Below are 20,625 nucleotides of genomic sequence, written 5' to 3'. Positions count from 1 at the left end.
GCTCAAGGGACTCAGTTGGGGGCAGGGAGGGAAGACTGGGGATAGAACCAGTTCAGCGGAGTCGAGCTGGTTCTGGCCAGGGTCCCAGGCTGCCCTCTCCCTGAGGGTGGGCAGACAGCAGGGGCCAGTGAAACACAGGCCTGGGGCAGGGCCCCCTCCTTCACCCAGTCCTGGCCCAGCTGACAGATGCCAAGGTGCTGTTTGCTCACTGCCAGGAGTAAACTTTCTTCTGGAGACAATGAAATTGCTGAGGGCAGAGGTGGCAGTACAGGGCAGTGTTTAACCCTTAGTGGTTTGGGGAGCACTGGCTGGCTCCCTGTCCCATCTCCTAGAAGCCTGTCCTCAGAAGCTAAAGGACAAGGGAGGCTAAGGGTGCCAACCAGTCATGAAGCAGGAGGCGTGGAGGGCCAGAGAGAGCCCCATCCTGGTGGGTTCAGTTCCAGGTTCTGCCACCAATTGGCTGTACAACTGTAAACAAGTTACTCAACTGTTCTGAGCCTCATTTCATCATCTGCAAAATGGAAGAGTAACCTGGCCTTACAGTTTTGCTCGGAAAGTTAATGACGATCAAGCAGCGGAAGCCCCCGCGTAGAGCTGGCCCTCAGGGCCCGTGAGCCAGAGGAGCAAACGTGAGAAAAGCATGAGGAAGCTGAGTTGTGCTGCCCAGGAGAGGGGTCCCCACTTCCCCAGCACACACATACACGCCTGACCCACAGCCCCTCCCCGACATACTCGCAGCCCTCACACCTTGCTGCTGACTCACAGCCCATGGAGGGAACTGCCGAGGCCCGTGACCTCTCCTCAAGAGGGACACTGCACAGCCAGCCTTCCTCCCACCTTGTCTGAGGCAGAGCCAACATCCCATGAGGGGGCTGAGCTCCCAGCTTCTCCCACAGCCCCTTGGTTGGTCCAGCAGAGACAAGGGCTCTGGGTCCTTTCACAGGAGGCCTGCATGCCCCAGGCAGGAAGCTGAGCAAAGAGGCTACAGAGACCGCCGCTGCCTTCTCTCCAGTGAACCCTCTTCAGCCCCAGCCCACCTCCTTCTATTTAGCCCACACCAGGTGGAGGGCGATGAGGACCATTCCAGCCCTTCCTTGGCCTTGAGGCCTCACTGCCTTTCTCCCACAACTTCTACCAATCAACTTTCTCTTACCTTTTAGGCTCGGCTCAATGCCACCTCCCCCAGGAAGCCTCCCTTGACCACCCAGGATCCTGCAACCACAGCCACTTTGAGCACAGAGGGCCTCCAGGCTGGGTTACTAACTCACTTCACAAACACATGCCAGCTCTCGGCAACTTTATTATCCATTCCAGTGGGACACCGCTGGCTCCCCAGCTCGGGGGGCAGGTGTCTCCTAGAACCATGCCAGGCATAGTACAGAACGGATGGCAGAAAGCACTGGGCTGAGAGTGGCCTTGGCCAAGTCACTGCCATTCTGTTGACTCTGCTCAGGAAATCCTGAGGTCAGAGGCTGGGGTGGAGGGAGGGCCGACACTGGAGAGCCGAGAGCACCTAGGGCAGCCCTGGCGCCCTCCATCCTGCAGCGGACTGGCACGTGAACAGTCAGGGCTGAGGAGGAAGCACCCCCACCCCAGGGTCCCTTAAGCCCCAGAGAGTTCACTTGCACCCCTGGGAGCACTGGGTGGTCCCTTCCCTGACCTTGGACTCTGAATGCCAGCAGGCTGCTCTCTCCCCAGCTCAGGGTCTGGCCAAGGCAGGGGCAGGCAGGAGGCAGATGTGGCAATGGCAGTTTCAGGCCTAGGGCCTGGCCCTCGGCCCTCAGATGGGGTGCACGAACTGGTAGACGAGGCGCTGGGAGATGTCCGGCTTCCGGATGATGCCCTTCTTGTAATACTGGCGGATGGAGCGACTCAGCTTGTCATAGTTCATGGCAGGACGGTTCTTGCGGATGCCCCACAGCCGGGCCACCTGGGCGGAGTCCTCAATTTTGAAGATGCCTGGGGGGAGCAGGAGGGCCCAGAGGAGCCAGTGATGCAAGTGGGGTGGCAGGAGTGGGAAGGGCCAAGGCCAGCAGGTCAGTCTCTCGGAAAGCCAAGGGAGCCAGCGTCGACTGTGGGTGGGGCTGGTCTGCCGGGACCACCATATTCAGCCCCAAGGTTGTGAGGGTTAAAGATGTGTACACAGTGTGCCACAGGGCCCCAGAAGTGGTAAATAATATGGAATCACCAATCTGGGTGCAGGGCAAGCCTGTGTACATTTGTGGGTTATTGGGGGCCCTGAAGCCTGGCCCCTGCCAGCCTTGGCAACTATTGTGGGGTTTAAACACCCTACACAGAAGGTTCTGGACTGTGCCCACGGCTCATTTGGCAAAGTCATCACCTGCCCCCACCACCCTCTCCCTTGCAATTCCCAAGCCTGAAAGACCTCTTGGCCATTCTCAGACATTTCAGCTCACACGGCCCTTTCTGGCAAGATGAATTCAGAGGAGGTAGTAGAAAGAGTGGATTTGGAGCCATGATGGTCTGGATTTGAATCCTGACTTTGTCATTTTTCTACCTTTAGAAGCGTTCTTTTGTAGGTCAAAGGGGGCTAGCATGTTGTTGAGCCTGAAGGAAATACCCATTGGTATGAGCTATTACAATGCTCATACTCCCAGTTCTCATTCTAAACCCTCCTGGGAAGGGCCCAGGCCAGCATGCCCCCTCCAGGAAGCCTTTCCAGACTACCCTGCCTTTCCTGATCTTCCTTCCCTAGAACTCTATTATGGGACCCTCTTCCCAGAGCACTGGCTCACTGTCGTCTCACATATACACACAGGGTTAGCACACCTTGTGCAAGAACTTCTCTAGCCCCTTCTCATCCTACATGCTCAGCCCTAGAGTTACCTCCTACATGAAATGCTCCTGGACCCAGGCACAGATGCTCCCATGGCCCCATCGAAGCACCGATGTGCTCTGCATACCAGCTCAGTTCCCTGCTAGTTCTATAAGACTGTAGGTACCCTGAGGGCAGGGTGCAGCTGAATCCTCCTGCAACCCTCAGGACACTATAATTCTGCATAAATGTTGCTGACAAGTGTGGAACGAGATGAAGTACTCAATGAAGTTTTGTTGGATGCATGAATCTAGTCCATTTTGTGGATAAGAGGACTGAAGCCCAGGCACCCACAGCTACTAATGGCAGCATGAGGCCTAGAACCCAAGTTTCTTGGCTCTGAGCCTTTTCCTAAACACACACACACACACACACACACCATTTAGTCCTATGTTGTTCAATGAGGTAGCCACTAGCCACATGTGGCTCTTGAGCACTTGAAATGTGGCAAGTCCAAATTGAGCTGTGCTAAGTTTAAAATATGCAACAGATTTGAAAACTTAGTAAAGCTATCTCATTAGTAATTTTTATATTGATTATATGTTGAAATTATAATGTATAATGTTAAGGTAGATAAAAGTATTACTAAAATTAAATTCACCTATTTTTAAATTAAAAATTTTTTAACGTGGCTACTCTTTAAAATCTAATATCTCACATGTGGCTTACATTGTATTTCTCACTGGACACCATCAGTCTCCTGGGAGAAGCGATGGTGTTTTGAGGACAAAGCTATGGTGTTTTGGTGTCCCACTTCTCAGCAGAGTTTTAAGCCTTATATGTCCCAGGCACCGTGTGGCACTGAGGACCCTAAATAGGACAGAGTCTGTGGGGACATGGATGTGGACACAAATGGCACACAGACCCTGGACTATCCAGTGATGGCAGCATGTCTGGCCTTCAGGGCAAAGGTGGGGGCAGCTCCACCCCTCTGCCCAGCCCAACCCCTCCTTGTGCCTAGCACAAGGTAGGGACCCAGGCTGGCCCCACCAACCTCGGTGCACCTGTTTCCCTTGTGGCCCCAAGCCCTACAGTGCCCCAGCAGGGTGCCCCACTCACCCTTCTCCTTGTTCAGCCACCGGATGAAGCGGCCGTAGCTGTGGGGCTTGAGCAGCAGCTCCTTGAGGAACTGCCATAGGTGGATGGGCTGCCCAGAGCAGGACGAGTCCACCTCACTGTCGGTCCAGCCCTCCTCGCTGGTGGAGGCTGAGCAGCCAGAGAGGGTGGTGGTGAGTGGGGAGCCCCCTTGCTTCGGTGGCAGCCACCTCTCAACCCCAGACCCTGGGGCCCGGCTCTCCCTGCCTGCCCCAGCTCACCGCAGTAGTGAATCGCCCCAGGTGAAGTCCTCTCTTTCATCCAGGCCGCTGTGGGGCAAGGAGAGGAGGTTGGGGACCCAGGAAAGACCCAAGGGTGGACCAGGGCATTTGGGTGGGACTGTGGGGTCATGGAAGCTTCCCTGTAGCTGGAGGACTGGGGGGTCCCCTATGGCTCCCTTCCTCCTGCCAGTCTGGGAAGACAATAGTTTACAGGGAGATGCTTCCTAGAAGAAAACTTAGGATTCTGGAACTGGAAGGGGACTTAGAGGCCCCACAAGCAGCCCCTTGTTCAGAAGAGGAGAGCGAAAGTGGGGTCTTGCTCTGCCTCCCTTTTCTCACCTGTGAAGTGGGGCCAGGACATCCCCCTCACAGGTCCTGCAGGGTGACGAATTCTGCCTAGCACCTTGCTCAAGTGCCCAGCATAAGAAAAACTCTCCCTGCCTCCTGCTGCCAAGTCCACCAAGCACTTCTATCCCCTCTTGCTCTCCACCTGGCTGCCTCCCCATCTCTCCCACCTCCAGACCAAGGGTAGGGGGTAGAGGCAGCCAGCTTCCACTCTCAACCTGGCACTGGCCACTGCCCATGTCAGCCCCTGGCCAGTGGGCTGGGCTGGGGCAGGACACTGGTGTCTGACTGGGTCATACAAGTGGGTCCTGTCCTCTTACTCATCCTGGGCCCTTAAGGGGAGGGGCCTTGAGTCATTGAGCAAACACTGCCTCCTCTAAAGCACCTGGCTGTGTGCAGGGCACACAGCAGGCTCCCAGTGAGATGGAGATGATTTAAACACCAAGGGGTTGGGTACAGCCATTAAAAATAGGGCAGCTGTATAGATACCGATGGCGAACAAGGTCCAAGATGCCCTAAGTGCAGAACAGGTGACACTCTGTTACTGTTTGTGTTTAAAGAGGCAAACCCCACACACATATATCTGCTTGTACGTGCCTAGACTGACCCAGCAAAGTACCCAAGGAACTGGGCGCAGTGATCACCTCCAGGGAGGGGATTGGAAGGCTGAGGGCCAGGACTGAGGGGGCAATTACTTTTCATTGTACACTGTTTTTCACTAATGTCTTTTTTAAAAATTCATGCATATTTGTTACTTTATTATTTTTTTACTGAAAGACAACACAAAGTAAACAAATGAAATTGTAAAAGGCCAAAGGACTTCATAAGTACCCCTGGTTCCTGTCAGCTATGACATCCTGTGTCCTCACAGTCTAATTTCTACCTTTCAACTTGTGTGTGTTCTGTCCTAAGTTCTGGAGGCGTGACCAGGGCTGTGCGGGGGCCAGGAAGGCGAGTTCACCTGGGACCCAGGAAGGCAACAGCAATTGGGGCTGGACTTTGGAAGGGAGCCCAGATTGGGACCAAGGGGCTGCTTCCCCAGCCGAGAGTTACCTCCTGGACAGCACCCTGGCCTAACCACACCCCTCAGTGTCCCTGGCTTGGAGCCTGGGAGGGGCTGCTCTCATCCGCACCACGTCCTACCTGATTTCCAGATGTCCAGGTGGGCGTGCAGCACGTCCCCTCCCAGGGGTGAGCGCTGGCGGAACTGCTCCTCCGACATGGCACACAGTTCCTTGCCCCCCAGCTCCTGGAAGGCCTTGCCCACAGGCGGCAGCCGGTACTGGTGCTCTGTCCACAGGAGCCACTTCTGCACGTTGCCAGGGCTCCAGTCCACGGGGTCTGGCAAGAGACACTCCTTAGTTCCAGGGGCCGAGGGAGGGCACACCCTGATGGGGAGCCCTGGGAACGGGGAACTTGTGGCCTGGGGTAGGGCCAGGCCAGACAGGGCTTTGAGGGGCCCTTTGGTGGTGGGGGTACCCAAAAAGAGAGGTGGTGAGAGAGAGGAGCCAGGGCCCTAAAAGTAAAGTTGGCCCAGGGCAGGGTAGCTTGAGCCTATGCAGCTCTCTTCTCACCCAGACCTCAGATCCTTCCATGTCCCCCAAAGGACCTTTCAGGGAGCCCCAGCTGCCTCTTGCTTTCCCCCAAACCCTCAAAAAACCAAAAAAAAACCCAACCAGGAATTAGTCCTACAACTCCAATCCTCAAGCTCTACCATATTTTACAGATGAGGAAACTGAGGCACAGAGAATTTTATCCCCTTGTCCAACACCTATGGCTGGGTGTACAGTAGCTGTTCAGTGCACGTGAGATGAATGAATGAATAACAGGGCACAGGGTAGCTACAGCCTCAGAGGCTAGGGGAGGAGACACTGGTCAAGTTCTCAGTGTCCCCCCTGAGTTGCTGCTGAGAAGTGAGCCTGGCAGGGCACACAGGTGGAGGCCAGTCTGGTGGGCACAGTTATAAAGGGGCCTCTAAGTGAACACTGTGGTCTAAGTTGCTGCCCCAGCTGGGTGACCTGCAAGCTGGGCTGCCCCCACTTAGTAAACCCATTTTCCTCCTTAGGGTCAAAGCAATTTGTTTCTGTTCCCATTGTTCAGATGGCAGGCCCCTCCCCAGCCCTGTGTGGGAGCAGAGGTGCCGTGGGAAAACCTGGGGTGGGGACTGGCATGGACACTGGGCAAGCAGAGGACTGGGGCAGGGGCAGAGCCACATCAAGGGGGGACACCAGCTGGGCCTGCTAGGGGGCAGGGGCTGGACCCAGAGGACTCTGAGGAGGAGGGACTGGGCCTGAGGGATGCCTGAAGACCCTTCCTGTGTGAAAGCAGCAGCACAGAGGGTGGGAGGCTCAAATGCCAGAGCCCAGTGACCAAGAAGAAGGGTCAGGTCTCCCAAACCCAGGGGAATAATGCAGGACCGGGGCCTGGAGACCTGGCAGCCCCTCAGCACCACCTCCACAGCCATACCTCCCAGGCCTTGGCAGACAACACACATGAGCCTGGCCTCCTGATGGCCCCTCTTGTCAGAGCCCACATCACCACCAGCCAGTGACACATTTATCTATTTATTTACAGTATCTCCCTCACTGTAATGTCAGCTTTGTGAATGAAGGGCAGTCACCATGCAATTTCCCAGTATTAGAACAGGGCCCTGCACAGTAAGAAGTTACTGTTTACTGAGCATCTGTTATGTGCAAGGTGCCATTCTAGGAACAGGGAATGTAGCAGTGAACAAAACAAATGAAAATCCCTGTCCTTGGGGTGTGTACATTACAATGGGGGGACAGATAGTAAAAGATAAATAAATAAAATATGCAGCCTATCATATGGTATATGGGTGAAGAGGTTGAGGGATGAGCACATGCAAAGGTCCTGAGGTGTGAGTGTTGTGTGGCTGAAGCAGAGTGAATGAGGAAAGAGCACAGATGAACCCAAGAGGAGGTGGTGGGCCACATGGTATAGAGTCCAAATTCACTTCATCTAAGTGGGGACATTGGGCTGGGGCAGTGGAGCACAGAGAGGGCCCAGGCTCAAGGCTGCTGTGTGTTACGGGCTGATCGCAGGTGTGGAAGCCCCAGCATTGCTGGGGCTGCCCGAGGCAGTGCCCCTGCCCCTCCCCCAGTGACCTCAGCTCTGCCCGTGCTCCATCCTAGGGAGGTGGGCATGCTGACGGGCTCACCTGCGGTGATGTTGAGCAGCTTGCAGGCTGTCTCGATGTCTTTGAGCACCTCGCCCACCACCATGGACTGCACCTGCTCCAGCGAGTGTTCCTCCAGGGTCAGCCCCCCTGGTGCCAAGTCCAGGCTGCCCCCGGGGGCCTGGCTGTCGATGACTGGGCACTGCTCTGGCTCCTCAGGTGGCTCCTCCCGAGTGCTGGCCCCCGGGCCCTTGGCTGCCCAGCTGCTGTCCTCAGGGTACAGCATGTCAAAGTAGGAGAGGTAAAAGGTGGACAGGCCCTGCTCAGGTGTGGCAGGTGGGCTGGGGCTCCAGTCCCGTCTCTCAGGCCCCAGTGCTCCCACTGCCGCCTTCTCCAGGCCTGTCCGCAGCACCACATCAGGGGGCAGCAGGGGGCGGCTGGGGGGCGCACTGCTCAGGCCTGGGCTGGTGCTGCCCATGCTGCTGCGGCCTGGGCTGGCGGTTGCGTCTGCAGAAGTACAAGAGGGAGGAGAGTCAGGTCTGGCTGCTTCCCTGTCCCCATGGGGCCTGCTAAGCTGGTTACGGGGATAAGGAGCCCAGTGGGCAGTGGCTGGGCCTGGGAAAGAGTTGGGGCTTTCCGGTCATTGGGCAGCTAGGACAGGGCTGGGCAGACCGACTTCCTGGCTGGAAAGAGTGAGGCGTGAGTCGGGTAACACTGAAGATGCACAGCCCCCGCACTCCCCAGGGAAGCCAGGTTGGCTGGGAGCAGCAAATCTTTACACACAAAGTGTGCTTAAAACAACCTCCCGAGGTTCTTGACCTCTTTCAGTTCTCACAAGTGGAGACAGGGTTAGCCCCATCTGGCAGATGGGCAAACTGAGCCCTGGGTAAGGAGCCTTTAATGTCCAGGCTCTGTCCCTGAGCAGCCCATAGCCAGATTCCAGTCCACATCCTGTGGAGGAAGCTCCTTCTGAGAGCTAACCTAAATCTTTCTTGTTTTCTTTTATTCTGCCCTTGAAAAGGGTAGGGAAAGGCAAAGATCACTGTCATCCTCACCAGCCTGGTGAGGGACGACAGGAGCAAGTGAGGCATGTGGCAGGGTAGGACCCCCTCACTAGTTGGGAAGGCAGGCCCCCTCTCTTTCCATAGGGCCATTTGATGGCTGTGTGAATAAATTCCCAGCATAGGGCTGGTAAGGTGGTCACTGAGCAACAACCCCAGGGTGTGCTGGGCCCCACCCCCACTCAAGGCTGGGTTCCTGGTACCCACCCTACCGATTAAGGGCAAATTCATGTGTGCCCTTTCTCAGGGGTATTTATATTTAAAGCAAGCAGTGTTTCCAAAATGTGATGCCTGACCACCGGTATCAGCACTACCTGGAAATGTGTTAGAAATGTGACTACTGAGTTGGAAGCTCTAGGGGGAGACCCAGCAAAGCATTTCCACAGGCCCTTTGGGTGGCTCTGATGCATGTTCACATTTGAGAATCGCTGCCTTAGAGGCATCGGTCCAGTAAGTGGGGGAGGCTTTAACCAAAGGTTGGGTAGACTCTTTAGCAGTGGGGTTTATTGTGCCACACTGGAATGGAGTGGGGGGTTCCCTGGCCCATCTCCAGTCACCCCATGGAACTGTCCTGCTCAGCCTCAGTGTGTAGTGGCCTTTGCCCCTGCAGGTGGGATAAGAACAGAACCTAGTTTGGAAGACAGCTCCCTTCATACAATTCAGGAAGTGATGTCCTTTTCTGTCTGGTGAGCAAAACTTGGTGAATGGAGCCCAGGTGGAATTTTGGCCTTCTCTTGTCCCCTCTTGTGCAGTGCCCAACACTCCCAACTTCACATGGAAGCCCCGCCAGTTCTCAAGGAGGAGAGCATGCCAGCAAGAAAGAAAGGCGTTTCCTTTGGTTTCCACTCTCCTTTTCAAGGGCTCCTTTAAGTGACAAGGAAGGAAAGGTCAGGGTGGGTGGGGTGGGCAGGGCCAGGGAAGGGGGGCCAGGGCTGTAGGGGACAGAGGGCAGGCCTGGAATCATTTCAAGTCCTTCTCTGCAAACACACGTGTGTGCTGTGGGCCCACGTTATTTACCCAGGCAGTGCCAATAGCTCACTTTGCCCCTGGGTCCCCACCCTGGCCTGTGCTCACACCCTACCCACTAGGTGGCCCCACCCCCAGAGAGCCCCTCTCAACCTCCCCTCCCCCCATCACCCCTGCCTGCCTCCCGCCCCATCCACGTCCCCAGAACTCCATGCCTGCCACGTTAGGACAGTCTCTGCCAACACCCTGGGCCATATGCCAGGGAGACGGAAGCTATTCCAAGAAGCAGGAGAACTTGCCTCCCTCATGGCCCTCCTATTTGCTTGGCTTCAGCCACAGGTCAGATGGGAGGCAGCTTCTGTGTTTTAGGGCACAGTGGCATGAGGGGTCACTGAGAATGAATGGACAGAGCCGGTGGCAGCGTCTGCCAGGCGGGGATGCGATGACACATCCCTGTCCCATCTGTAGCCCTTGCGTCTGGCCCTCCCTGGGAGAGGTGGCCAGGGCCTCACTCCCATTCCTCCTCTGTGGATGGGGAAGTTAAGGTGCAGAGACTTAGGTGACCTGGATCCAGTTTTCCCAGCTCCTAGCCCAGGGCTCCTTCCCCCTCAGGGACTTCGCACCCGCCCCTCACACCCCGCACTGCAGCTCCCCATCACCTTGCTCCTAAACGCCAAGGAACTTGTTCTCAACCAAGGCTTGGTCCCAGCTCCAACACTTCCTTGGTGAAAAATAAGTTAATGATTAACCATGTAGCAGAAAGAAAGACCCAGTTGGCTGCCGGCAAGGCGGTGGTGGGGATGCTCTGACCCCAGCGGCCCAGGTCTGGGGGACCTTGGTGTACTGGTCAGGGAACCAGGAGCATGGGTGCCCGGGCTGCAACTTGGCCATCTCCTCCAGGCCCTGGGGCTGGACTCAGGGGGGAAGAGAGACCTGTGTTGCGAGCACCTCCCAGGCCCAGAGTGTTCCTGCAGGTTACCCCCTGTACTCCTCACAGCTGGGGTCATGTGGCCGTGAAGGCTCTGCTTCATAGATGCAGACGTGAGGCTCACAGGAGCTGTGCAGCTCGCCCAGCATCCCCAGCTGGCCATGCGCAGGCTCTGCTCACCGGACCACTTTCCCTCGGAGGCTTCTTCTCTGGCCTGTCCCTTCTTCCCAGGATCCTGCCTCACCTCCTGATTGGGCAACTTGATCCTCCAAAGTCCCTTCCCACCTCCAACCTGCTTATTCCACCCGACTGTCAAACTCATTTCCCTCCAACACCCTTTCGTCAGAAGCGGACCGTGTGCCCAGGAACCTCCCCTTAGCAGCCCTGTCCAATCACAATGGCTGGTGCCTGCCGCTGAGCCCACCTCCTGTCCTGTTCAGATAATCAGAGTTGAAAGGGACCATATATTATGTGATGATTTTATAGATGGGAACAATGAATCCCAGAGTGGGGGACAGATTAATTGTCTGGTCACCGGCAGGGTCTGGAGAAGAACCAGGGATCAACTCACATGGTGACCATATCCAGGCTCTAATAAGAGCAGCTTTTCTCTCCTGGCCCTTGTACTGTGGGCATGACATAGCTATCTCCTCTTGCGTTGTTGTCCCCTGACCAAAACGCCCCCTCCTGCTCACCACAGCTCAGCCCAAAGCCCTCCTCACCCAGGAAGCCTTCCCCAACCGCTCCCTCCTCTGACCTTCCACCTCTCCCGCTCTGTGCCAAGCAACTCAGCCACAATTGTATTCACAGATGATTGTCCACTCATGAGGGCATATGTACATTGGGAAAAATGAGGCTCAGAGAGTGGCAATGCATGCCCATAGTCACACAGCAGAGCCAGAACCAGGCTAGAGGACTGCTGACCTGCAGGCCTTTGTTCCATAGGCCTAGGGGCCTGGGACGAGCTCAGTGTTTGCCAGCTCTCAGTCCCTCCGGTGGCAGGCCCAGCCTTCACAGCAGCCTCTGCCCACTGGGCCCAAGGGGCTGCCTGTCTCCTGAGTGATGCCTCCAGCTTCCAAACCTCAAGCTGATCTTTTCTGAATTAAGCCACATGTCTGGATTAAGGCTCAGTGTGTCCTGGCTTCCTCCTGCCACAGAAGCTCTGGCTCTGATTCCAGACAAAGGAAGTTTGGTAACAGTTGGTGGAGGCCAAGGCCCAAAGACAGGGCCAGATTGGTGGGGCAGTGGCCAGAAGAATTAGCCACCCTGGGCCACTTCTCTCAGCACCTCCCATACCCCCAGGAAGGCAGATTAAGGAGAGAGCACAGAGGGACCCAAAGTAAGAGATTTACAGCAGCTGTTTCCTGACACGGCCCCACTCAGGGCCAGGATATGCCCCTGGAACACCCCTGTCTCCTCTCTTCTCACTCCCACCCCTAACTGGCACCAGCAAAAGACCCCGATATCTCCTGAAACTCAGCCTTGGGGAAGTAGAGCTACCGAGGAGGTCTCCATAAGGCCCTTGGCTGTCGTGGGGTTGGAGCCTGTCTCCCACATCCTGCTCAGTCCAGGCTCCCAGGCCTTACCCCTGGGGGAGATTGAGGGTGCGGTAGATGTGCCTGAACCTCTCCCTCAATCCTGAGACCCAACCTCATCTGCCCAGAGCCCAGGATCCCAACTGCAGACCCCAGTGAGAAGAGCACAGAGGGAGAGTGGGTGGGGCGGGGGGTGACAGAGCTCAGCACTCAGCTCTGAATTGGCCTTGCTCTACCAGCCAGGGCAGCCCTCTCTGGCTCCCCACTGTGGCCCCTGCCCTGGCTGTCCGCCCTCCTCCCTCGATGCGAAGGGCCTTCTTTAATGGGTCAGAATCAGGGAGCTGTGGGGGCTGTGACTAGGACCGGGCCTGGAGCCATGCAGAGGGGCAGAGGCCACACGGGCCTGACCCCCAGGCTCCTCGTCAACACCCTCGAGAGAAGCCGAGCCCTTCCGGGCCACAGGGAGCCCGGGGCCAGTGCCCATGACCTGCCCTAGTGGCATGTCTGGCTTCTCTGAACCCTCCCTGCCTCTGGCCCCAGCCTCCCCCACCCCTTCCTTAGACATTCCCTTCTCACCCTTCAGCTCTCCCCCTGCCCCCTCACTTCTCTTGGGACAGCTCCTGCCCTACCATGGAACCCCTGCTCCCTGCCCTCTTAAAGTGCTCATACTAGCTGGGCCCAAGAAAATCACTAACATCCTCCATGCTGACCACCCTTCTCTGATGCGTGCTGGCCTCCCCAGTAGACAGACACCCCTTACCCAGGAAGGGATCCCAGGCTGGCCACCTGTAGGCAGCACCAGCCTTCTCTCAAGCACCACTTTGTGGCCATCCCGAAGTACATGCTGCCCCAGAGGTTTCCAAGCGCAGAAAGAAGGGAGGTGCATCTCCGGGAAGCAGTTGAGGAAAGACTCACCTGTCTTGGGCTCTGCTTGAGAGTATGGGAGGCAGATTTCTTCTTGTCCCCCCAGCTCTTCCCCATCTCTTCAGACTCTAGACCCATCTTGGCCACTGACTTATCTTCCTCAGGAGCCCTGTTCTCTAGGAGGTTCAACTTGAGAAGCCAGCCAGGGGCCCAGGAGAAGAGGTGTGGGGAGACTTGGAGTTGGAGTTGGGGTGAGGCTATGCAGGGATTCGAGGGTGGGTAGGGAATTGGGGAAAATGGCCAGGTAGCAGGAGGACAGGCATAGGAAGAGAAAGGGTTGGGGGAACGTTAGGGAGATCTGGTCTAGCCCACTTTTCCCAGGTTCCCTTGGAAGCCATGGACCTGGAAGCACATTTGGACTGGCTCTGTCTCCCATTCACTCCTGCAGCCTCGGTACTGCTGCATCCACACACACGGCCTCACTGACAATCACTCCCACCTCTTTCTGGGACGAGGGGAAGGTAAGTAAACTGCTTCCTTGGGCTCTGCCTGCTGTCCCCTGAGGCAGCCAGTAAGGTTTACAACTGATAGACCCAGGTGCTGTGACTGCTATGGGACACACATCCATGGTGACTGAGCAGGACTGGAATTCAAGACTGAGCGCCACCCTCTTCTGAGATGGTGCTGATAACTAGGCACCTTCAGACCTCTGGGTCACCCCTGCTGACCACCCCTTCTGCCTCTGCTGACCCAGCCCCTGAAAATTCCAGCTCCAAAGTGCTTTCCAGCCACATCAAGAACAAATCCTGCCTTTCAGGGCTCTCCAGAAACTGCAAATCACTCCATTCAGCCTTTGCAGAGCATACACTGTGAAAGCATACACAGAGCGTGCTTCCCATGCCCCAGCACCCAGTCAAGCTCCTTTGCCCTACCTGGAGCACCATGCCCCGGCCATCTACCTATCCACCCTGGATCACATGGTGCTGCCCCACACTCCTCTCTCCAGCGCCATCTGGAGCCCTACAAATCCTCCCCAAAGGGGCCGAGCCACAGCACCTTCTCTCTCCCCTACCCTCTTTCAGCACCTTGTCTCTACAGCCCCTCCCAGCATTTGCTACACAGCTCCAAGGCTTTTTGGGTATCTCACTCCCCACACTCCAGCCCCTGCCTGGCAGCTGGGTCCCTGAAGGCAGGAGAACACGTGGGCTTCACCCAGCTTCTGTCTGTGGCACCCTGGCTGATCCTCGCGGCCTCAGGCTCCTCATCAGTGACATGGGGGCTCATAAAGACAACTGTCCCTGGGGTTTGGCATGACAAGGCAAGGCGGTGATATGAGAAGACTTTATAGTCCCCCAAGAGGCATGTGTGCATGCTGGGTACTCTGGTCTCTAATCTTACACATCTCTGTAGCCTCCCCCAGGCCCAGCACAGTGCTGAAACACGAGGTGCTCCATATATCCCAGATGGTGAATCTGTACAATCTTGACAGGACTGAGAGAGAAAATGTACCTTGAGCCCCAATCCTAGGGCCGGGGAGCACACACTGGGGCTTGGAAATGCGGTTTTGAGGCAGAGTTAGGGCCCTTCAACATTATAGAAAATGACACAAGTCCAGAATGACCAGTCCTGAGAGGCTAAGAACAGAAATTACTTCACAAAGAAGTTTAAATGGGCAGGGGCAGGTGATTGGGGGTTCCTGGGACCCACCTGCACCGTGAAGTGTCAGCGGAGACACATTGTCCTTCCGGTCCTGGAGCCCTGGAGGGGCTCATGGCAGGAAAAGCTGGATGCTGGCAGCCCTCAGGCCAACTTGCTGCCTCAGAGCAGAGACCTGGGTCCCTGCTGCTGTCAGCAGTCCCAGGAGCTGGAACCCTAGCCTGGACAGTCACCCCCAGACTCCTCTCCTAAACCTCAGAGCTAGAGGGAGAAGGAAGGGAACCTCAGTTCTGGTGGTGCCTGGAGGGACCTCATTCCCCCTTTCTACGGTCCCGGATGGGCTCTGGTCCATCTGGCACCCAGCAGATTCCCACTCAGGTCCCTGGCTGAGAAGAATTGGTCCAGATGGGGGAGAAGGCTCGCCTGCCTCTGGTTTGGAGGCCCCACCCAGTGCCGGGAGGTGGGAGAGGAGAATCTGGCAGGGGACACCTTCTGGACTGGGAACGTGCGAACTAGGCAGAGCAAGGAGCCCAGCATTAAATGTCAGGAAGAGCCCAGGGCAACTCGGCTTGTGCAAAGTTTGCTTTGGGAAGACTTGTTCCACTTGACAGGCTGCTTCGCTTGGCTGGGGGCACAGGGTGGGGCATGGAATGGGATGGGGGATGGGTAGGGTCCTAGACCAGACGCTCTGCTCTCTAGCTCTGGGACTGAGGCAAGTGACTCAACTTCCTCTGACAATCTGTTGTCTCATCTGTTAAATGGGCTGTCAAGAGCAAGTCTTAAAGGGGTTAAGAAGATTGAGGGAGAGTGTAGATGGGGATTCCTTGTAAATTCTGTTGGGCTGAGCATGCATGAAGGAGGCACCTGGGAGCAGGTGAGGGGATGGAGCTGAAGAAGATGGGAGGGAAAGGTAGTGGGGTGAGGAATGAGGGGAAGAAGAAGGAAGAGTCGGGTGGCAGTGGTGGGTGGAGGGGAGCAGCTGAAGTGTGGAGTCTGGGAAGGAGCTGAGGGTGGTGGTGGAGGAGGTCATCCCGCTCTCCAACCCAGCCCAGGGCAGCTGCCGGCCTCACCTACACCCGGCCTCCAGGGGGAGCCCCAGCCAGAGCCGCCCACCTCCCCTGACCTCCGCCGAGGAGCCTGGGCTGGGAAAGCACACAGGTCGTGCAGGGCTGGCAAACCCAGCCGGCCAGCCTGCTTCCACCCGTTCTCACACAGCCTTCAAAACCCAGCTCCGGGTTGTCTCCTCCATGAAACCTCCTTGACCAGAGGAGGCCATCTCGTCTAAACTTCCCATTATACAGACAAGGAGCTGCAAACGCAGGGAGGAAAAGTGGCTTGCTCAAGGTCACACACTGCGGGCCTCAGCCCATCCTTTCTTGCCTTCCACCCAAAGGGTCTTGGAAATCAGCCTGAACTGATTTCCCATGTTACACTCAAGCTGCACCAACTGATTTAGCATAAAATTGTGCTAATTGTTTCAGGGCTATTAACTACATCTGCGATGACCTTGGTGGTAAAAAGCGGGTTCTCCTTGTTCTACTTCCTGCCAGTGTCACAATTTTTGAGCATTGATTGAGCACCTACTGGGTGCCACCCTATTCTCTCAGGCTTGGTTGACAGAGAAGTTTTAATTAGTCCTCGTGAAAATCAAATGGCATTGCATCTGTATTTTACAATTGGTAATGCACCATGAACATGTCCATTAGGGACAGAGTTTTCTCTGGGTCCCCCTCTGGTGCCCAGAATAGAGAAACACTTGACCATTTATGGTCAGGCCTCAAAGGGGAGGGTGGTCTTGTACCAGAGAGACTACCTCCTTCATACCCTAATCTCCCTGGGGGCCCTTGGGATGTTCCCTTTTCCCAAGTTTCTGTGAGTTTGGGGTGGTAAGACCCCAGGCTGGGGGTCCCTGGCTCCAGCCCTTCCCCAAGCAGGCAAGGGGAGGGCAGGGCTAGCCTGGCTGGGCTGGGCCATGGCCTGGACCTATCTGTCTGGTGGGGAGTCTCTGCCTATCCCCGTCCTCACCTCAGGCCTGGGGTGGCCCAGGCACCTGTTTGCTTTGTTACTCAGCTGAGCAGCTGGCACTGGGGAGAGCAGCTTTATTGGGGGTGTTGTGAAGCTGTTTATAGGGGAGGTGGGAGCCGGAAGTGAGGCCAAGTCCCAGCCCAGGTCAAGGAGGAGAAAAGCCTTGGTGGTCATAAAGGGGACAGGCCAGTTGAGGCTTGTGGCCAGTGTATGGGCTGCTGAGTGGGCTCAGCTACAGGGGGAAGCAAGGGGACCCAGGGCTAGCTCAGAGGCCTGCACCCTCCCCAACACTCCCCCACACGTGCATGCATGTGCACACGCGCACACACACACACACTTTGTCCAGCTTCAGGGCAGTCCCCAGCCTCGCAGACCCTTTGGCCTTCCACCCTGTCCTCTCCATCATCCACTTCCTTCTCTCTACAGGACGCATTTGGCAAATCTTAAGAAATGAGCACCTTTGAGGGCCCTCGTTTCTTTCTTAGTGTGCCCAGCTTGGGCACCCCCCCTATTCCCTGCATACCTGTGCCCAGGGGCTTTGATCCATGGCTCCCCAGACCACCTGGTTCCTGCACCCACCACAGCCTTGCCCACCCCCTGGGCTCTGGGCCTGTCCTGCCTGCTCCAAACTGGACACTGACCCTGGGCCTCTAGGTTCCAGCAAGCCCCTGCCCACTTGTGGCCTGGCCCCGGGGGACCCTTCCCTTGGCAAAGCAGCTATGGCTGGTGGCAGCAGAAAGATGGCTTGTGTTTCACTAGCCAAGCAGAACGAGCAGGTCTCCGGGGCTGAGGCTCTGCACCTGCAGAGCTGCCTTCCTGCAGGCTGTAGGGGCTGGTCTCCGTGAGCAGCCCAGAAGGGGCCATCACAGACATGGGGCACCCCAGGCCTCACCAGGCCAAGGGGTCTCAACAAGGCTCTGGGGTTGGCCCAGGGAGGCAGGCTGGGCTGCATGCAGAGGGGTCAGGGGCTTCTGGGGGTGGAGAATCCAGATCACAGGGTGGCTGATGCCTGGGAGATCAGTTCTGAGCTTGCAAAGTGCGCCTCCAAGTCCTGCCCTCAGTTACCTGCAATCCCACAACTGTCAGGAAGAAGCCCCCGTGCCTCCCCCAACACTTACCAGTTAGCTGTCTGGTGCCCAAAGGGTCGTCCACTGCAGTGCCAACCTTGGGGGCCAGGGGGAGGTGTGGGCAGCTTAGGCTACCGCTGGAGCTCAGCCAGGCATCTGGGGTGCCAGTGGGACCAGGGACCAGTGGGGCTGGGGACAGAGGTGACAGTCGGGTGGGCCGCTGGGGGCCTGGCCACCCTGCAGGGGTGGTCCTCTGAGGTCTCAGGGCTGCGTGCCCTATGGGGAGCCCTCTTGCCCCCAGCCCAGGGCTACCTGTTGGCACTGCGGCAAAACCCAACCAGAGGGGCTTACATAGGGCCACGGTTGGCTCTGGGGACTGGGTCTGCAAGGCGGTATAGGCACGGTCAGAGTGGAGGAATGTGCTGGGAGGAAGTCAGGCAGCTGTGAGATGAAGAGTTGGCCAGGGCCTGATTTCCCATTATAAGTAATCCTTCCTTATTTACCTGAACAAATACGCTCCCTGCTTACCTCAGACCACAGGCGGGCTCCCGGTTAACCCTTGCAGGCCTCCCCCTCCTCGCCAGGGGATGCATACCCTGGCAGTCTGGGAATTCACTGATGCATTCACTCACTCACCCACTCACTCACTCTTCACTCATTCATTCATTCATTGATGCATAGCCACTGAGCTCATATTATATGCAAGGCACAGGGGATAGATCTATCTAGAGATGGGATCTAGGGCTGGGATGCTAAGGGGGAATCAGTCAAGATCAAGGGACAGGCAAGCAAGCTCAGGAAATTCAGGGCCACCCATATATACCCCAGTGGAGGGCTTGATGGAGCACTGAGGGTGGGCTCCTGGAAATGGGAGTCAGTGCAGGCTTCCTGGAGGAGGTGCTGTCCCAGGCCAGGGATGGAGGGAACTTCAGAGAACCTCAGGGAAGGGGATCTGAGGCTCGTGGGCCCACCTACCCCTTGTGAGAGCCATGTTCTCTGTGCTCCATAGAGCCTGGCCCAGGGTCGTCGCTCAGCGGTGTGCAGGAAGGACTCGCAGCTCACTTTCCCAGGCCCCGAGTGGGGGTCACCCCACGGCAGCCTGCTCTCCCACAGCACCCGAACGGGGGAGGCAGTGAGGCACCCACCCCCGGGCTCCTCCATCTCCATGAGCCCAAGGAGGGCCGCGTAGGTGAGTGCTCAGTTTCTTCCTCATCCTGCCAGCTGGGTTGAGGGATGTCCCCAGAGGACAGGAGCTGGCTCTTCCTTTTTCTGGATCATTTCGGAAGGGCACCGAGTACCTGTTGCCCCTATTCTGTCAGAGGAGGGCAGTTTAGGTAATGTTTATTGTTATTTTCTAATTTCAGAAGGAATTATGTTACTGCCCACAGTGTGAGTATTCTAGGGCTTCAGGAAGATTTCGAGGTCTTCAGAACTAGCCCCTTCACCGTAACTGATGCCAAAATTCTCCAACATATGATTAGACTTTTTGCCCTGGAAAGCCCTGTGCTTGGTTGTACTTCCACAGCACCTTGGTGAAGATCGTTCCCCAGAAAAGGTCGAGGTAGGATGGGATGGAAGTTGGGGGAGGTAATACAAAGTCTGACAGTGGATACAGTCGACCATCCCAGGCTTCCTGCATCAATAAAAAGACCACCTGTTCTCCCAGGTGGGAACTTGTCCAGATGCTTTTCAATTCTCTGCTTCCCTTCCAGGCAGACAGCCCTCCTGTCCACCCTCACAGAAGCTTGTGCTTGTATCAGCACCCCGATGCAGCCCTGATAATGGACCCTGCACAGTGAGTGCCCGCAATATGCCGGGCACTGTTCAGCACTCACCAGATGTTAAGGCATGTTAAGAACTACTAAAACATGGGTATGGGCAAGTATAAGGAGTTCCTGATAAGTGCTTATTGAATGGATAGGGTGTCAGAGATAGTTACCCCAGTGTTCATTTTCCCCATTTCCTCAGTAAACAAGCCCCTAATTTTTAGCTGGGAACTTGGCTACCTGGAATTGAGACTATCCCAGACTTGTAGCCAGATGTGACTAAGTGAACAAGAAGTGCCCTGTGTCAATTTCTAAGAAACTTTCTTAAAAGTAAACTAGCATATACCATTTGCCTCCTTCTTCTTCATCCTTTCTCCATCTTGCTACCTGGAATGCAGCTGTGATGGCTGGAATTTTGGCTATCATCTTTGACCATGAGGACAAGATGGTGGAGCAGTAAGCAGTAAGAAATCTAGGTCTCTGAGGACTGCAAAATACTTCCATACTGTCTCTGGACTGCCTGCCTCAGGGCTGTTATGAAAGAAATAGACATTTCACTTTTGTTAAGTGGGGTTTTTAATATTGAAAGTCAAACCTAGCTGAGTGATCCTAGCTGAAATAGACCATAAGATGGACAGGTAGATGAAGATAGAAAGCTCTTGCAATCAGAGATGATATCTCACTGCTAGGTGGCACTGGGAAAGTACTTGGTCATACCACAAAAAACCTTGACTGCCCATTGAATGCTGGGCACAGCCTTGTTCTGGGCTTTCATAGGTATCTCCAGGATGGGCAGGCCTGAATTGATGGACCATGCTAAGCTGTGTTGAGTGTAGATAGTGATTCTATCTGCCCAAATCTGGAGTAGGTACCTCTCTGGAAGCTGGAAAGGTCCACGAGGGAGCAAGGAGAGGACTCCCCATTTGCTCAGCTGGGGCTCCAATAGGCTACAGTGCTAAGAGGCTGCTTGGGGAGGACAACAGTGGTAGGCTCAAGATAGGTTTGGTGTTCACCCCGGCCAATTATAGCCCATCCTTAACCCACGAGGGGACTCTGTGATCCCTCCAGCTCAACTCTGTGATCCATCCAGCATGGCACTGTGGCACCAGCTCAGGATTTGACCC

General features: G+C 56.0%; 1 protein-coding gene across 2 annotated transcripts; it reads right to left on the bottom strand.

The window, feature by feature from the left end:
- Positions 1-1,780: 1,780 nt before the first annotated feature.
- SPDEF (SAM pointed domain containing ETS transcription factor) lies at positions 1,781-18,663 on the bottom strand. Of its 2 annotated transcripts, XM_036887090.2 has the most exons (7): positions 18,087-18,196; positions 17,787-17,924; positions 7,676-8,140; positions 5,641-5,838; positions 4,153-4,200; positions 3,896-4,042; positions 1,781-1,959 (listed from the first exon to the last, which is right to left on the bottom strand). In XM_036887090.2, the coding sequence occupies exons 3-7, from the start codon at positions 8,109-8,111 to the stop codon at positions 1,781-1,783; spliced, it is 1,008 nt and encodes a 335-aa protein (XP_036742985.2). In that variant the 5' UTR covers positions 8,112-8,140; positions 17,787-17,924; positions 18,087-18,196. The 2 variants fall into 2 exon arrangements, with proteins under 2 accessions (XP_036742985.2, XP_057350362.1); XM_057494379.1 differs by having other exon boundaries at positions 17,787-18,663.
- Between the last annotated feature and the right edge of the window lie 1,962 nt (positions 18,664-20,625).

The sequence above is a fragment of the Manis pentadactyla genome, chromosome 16 (assembly GCF_030020395.1).
Source record: "Manis pentadactyla isolate mManPen7 chromosome 16, mManPen7.hap1, whole genome shotgun sequence".
NCBI classification, from domain to species: domain Eukaryota; kingdom Metazoa; phylum Chordata; class Mammalia; order Pholidota; family Manidae; genus Manis; species Manis pentadactyla.
This window is presented reverse-complemented; position numbering and strand designations above follow the sequence as displayed.

Bases quoted from the DNA above. Each gene is read 5' to 3' on its own strand.
- SPDEF (XM_057494379.1), bottom strand. From the start codon at position 8,111: ATGGGCAGCACCAGCCCAGGCCTGAGCAGTGCGCCCCCCAGCCGCCCC. The intron at 4,201-5,640 runs GTAGGACGTGGT...CTTGCCCCACAG, and splicing joins CCTGGACATCTGGAAATCAG to CGGCCTGGATGAAAGAGAGG. The intron at 1,960-3,895 runs GTGAGTGGGGCA...TGCTCCCCCCAG, and splicing joins GTGGCTGAACAAGGAGAAGG to GCATCTTCAAAATTGAGGAC.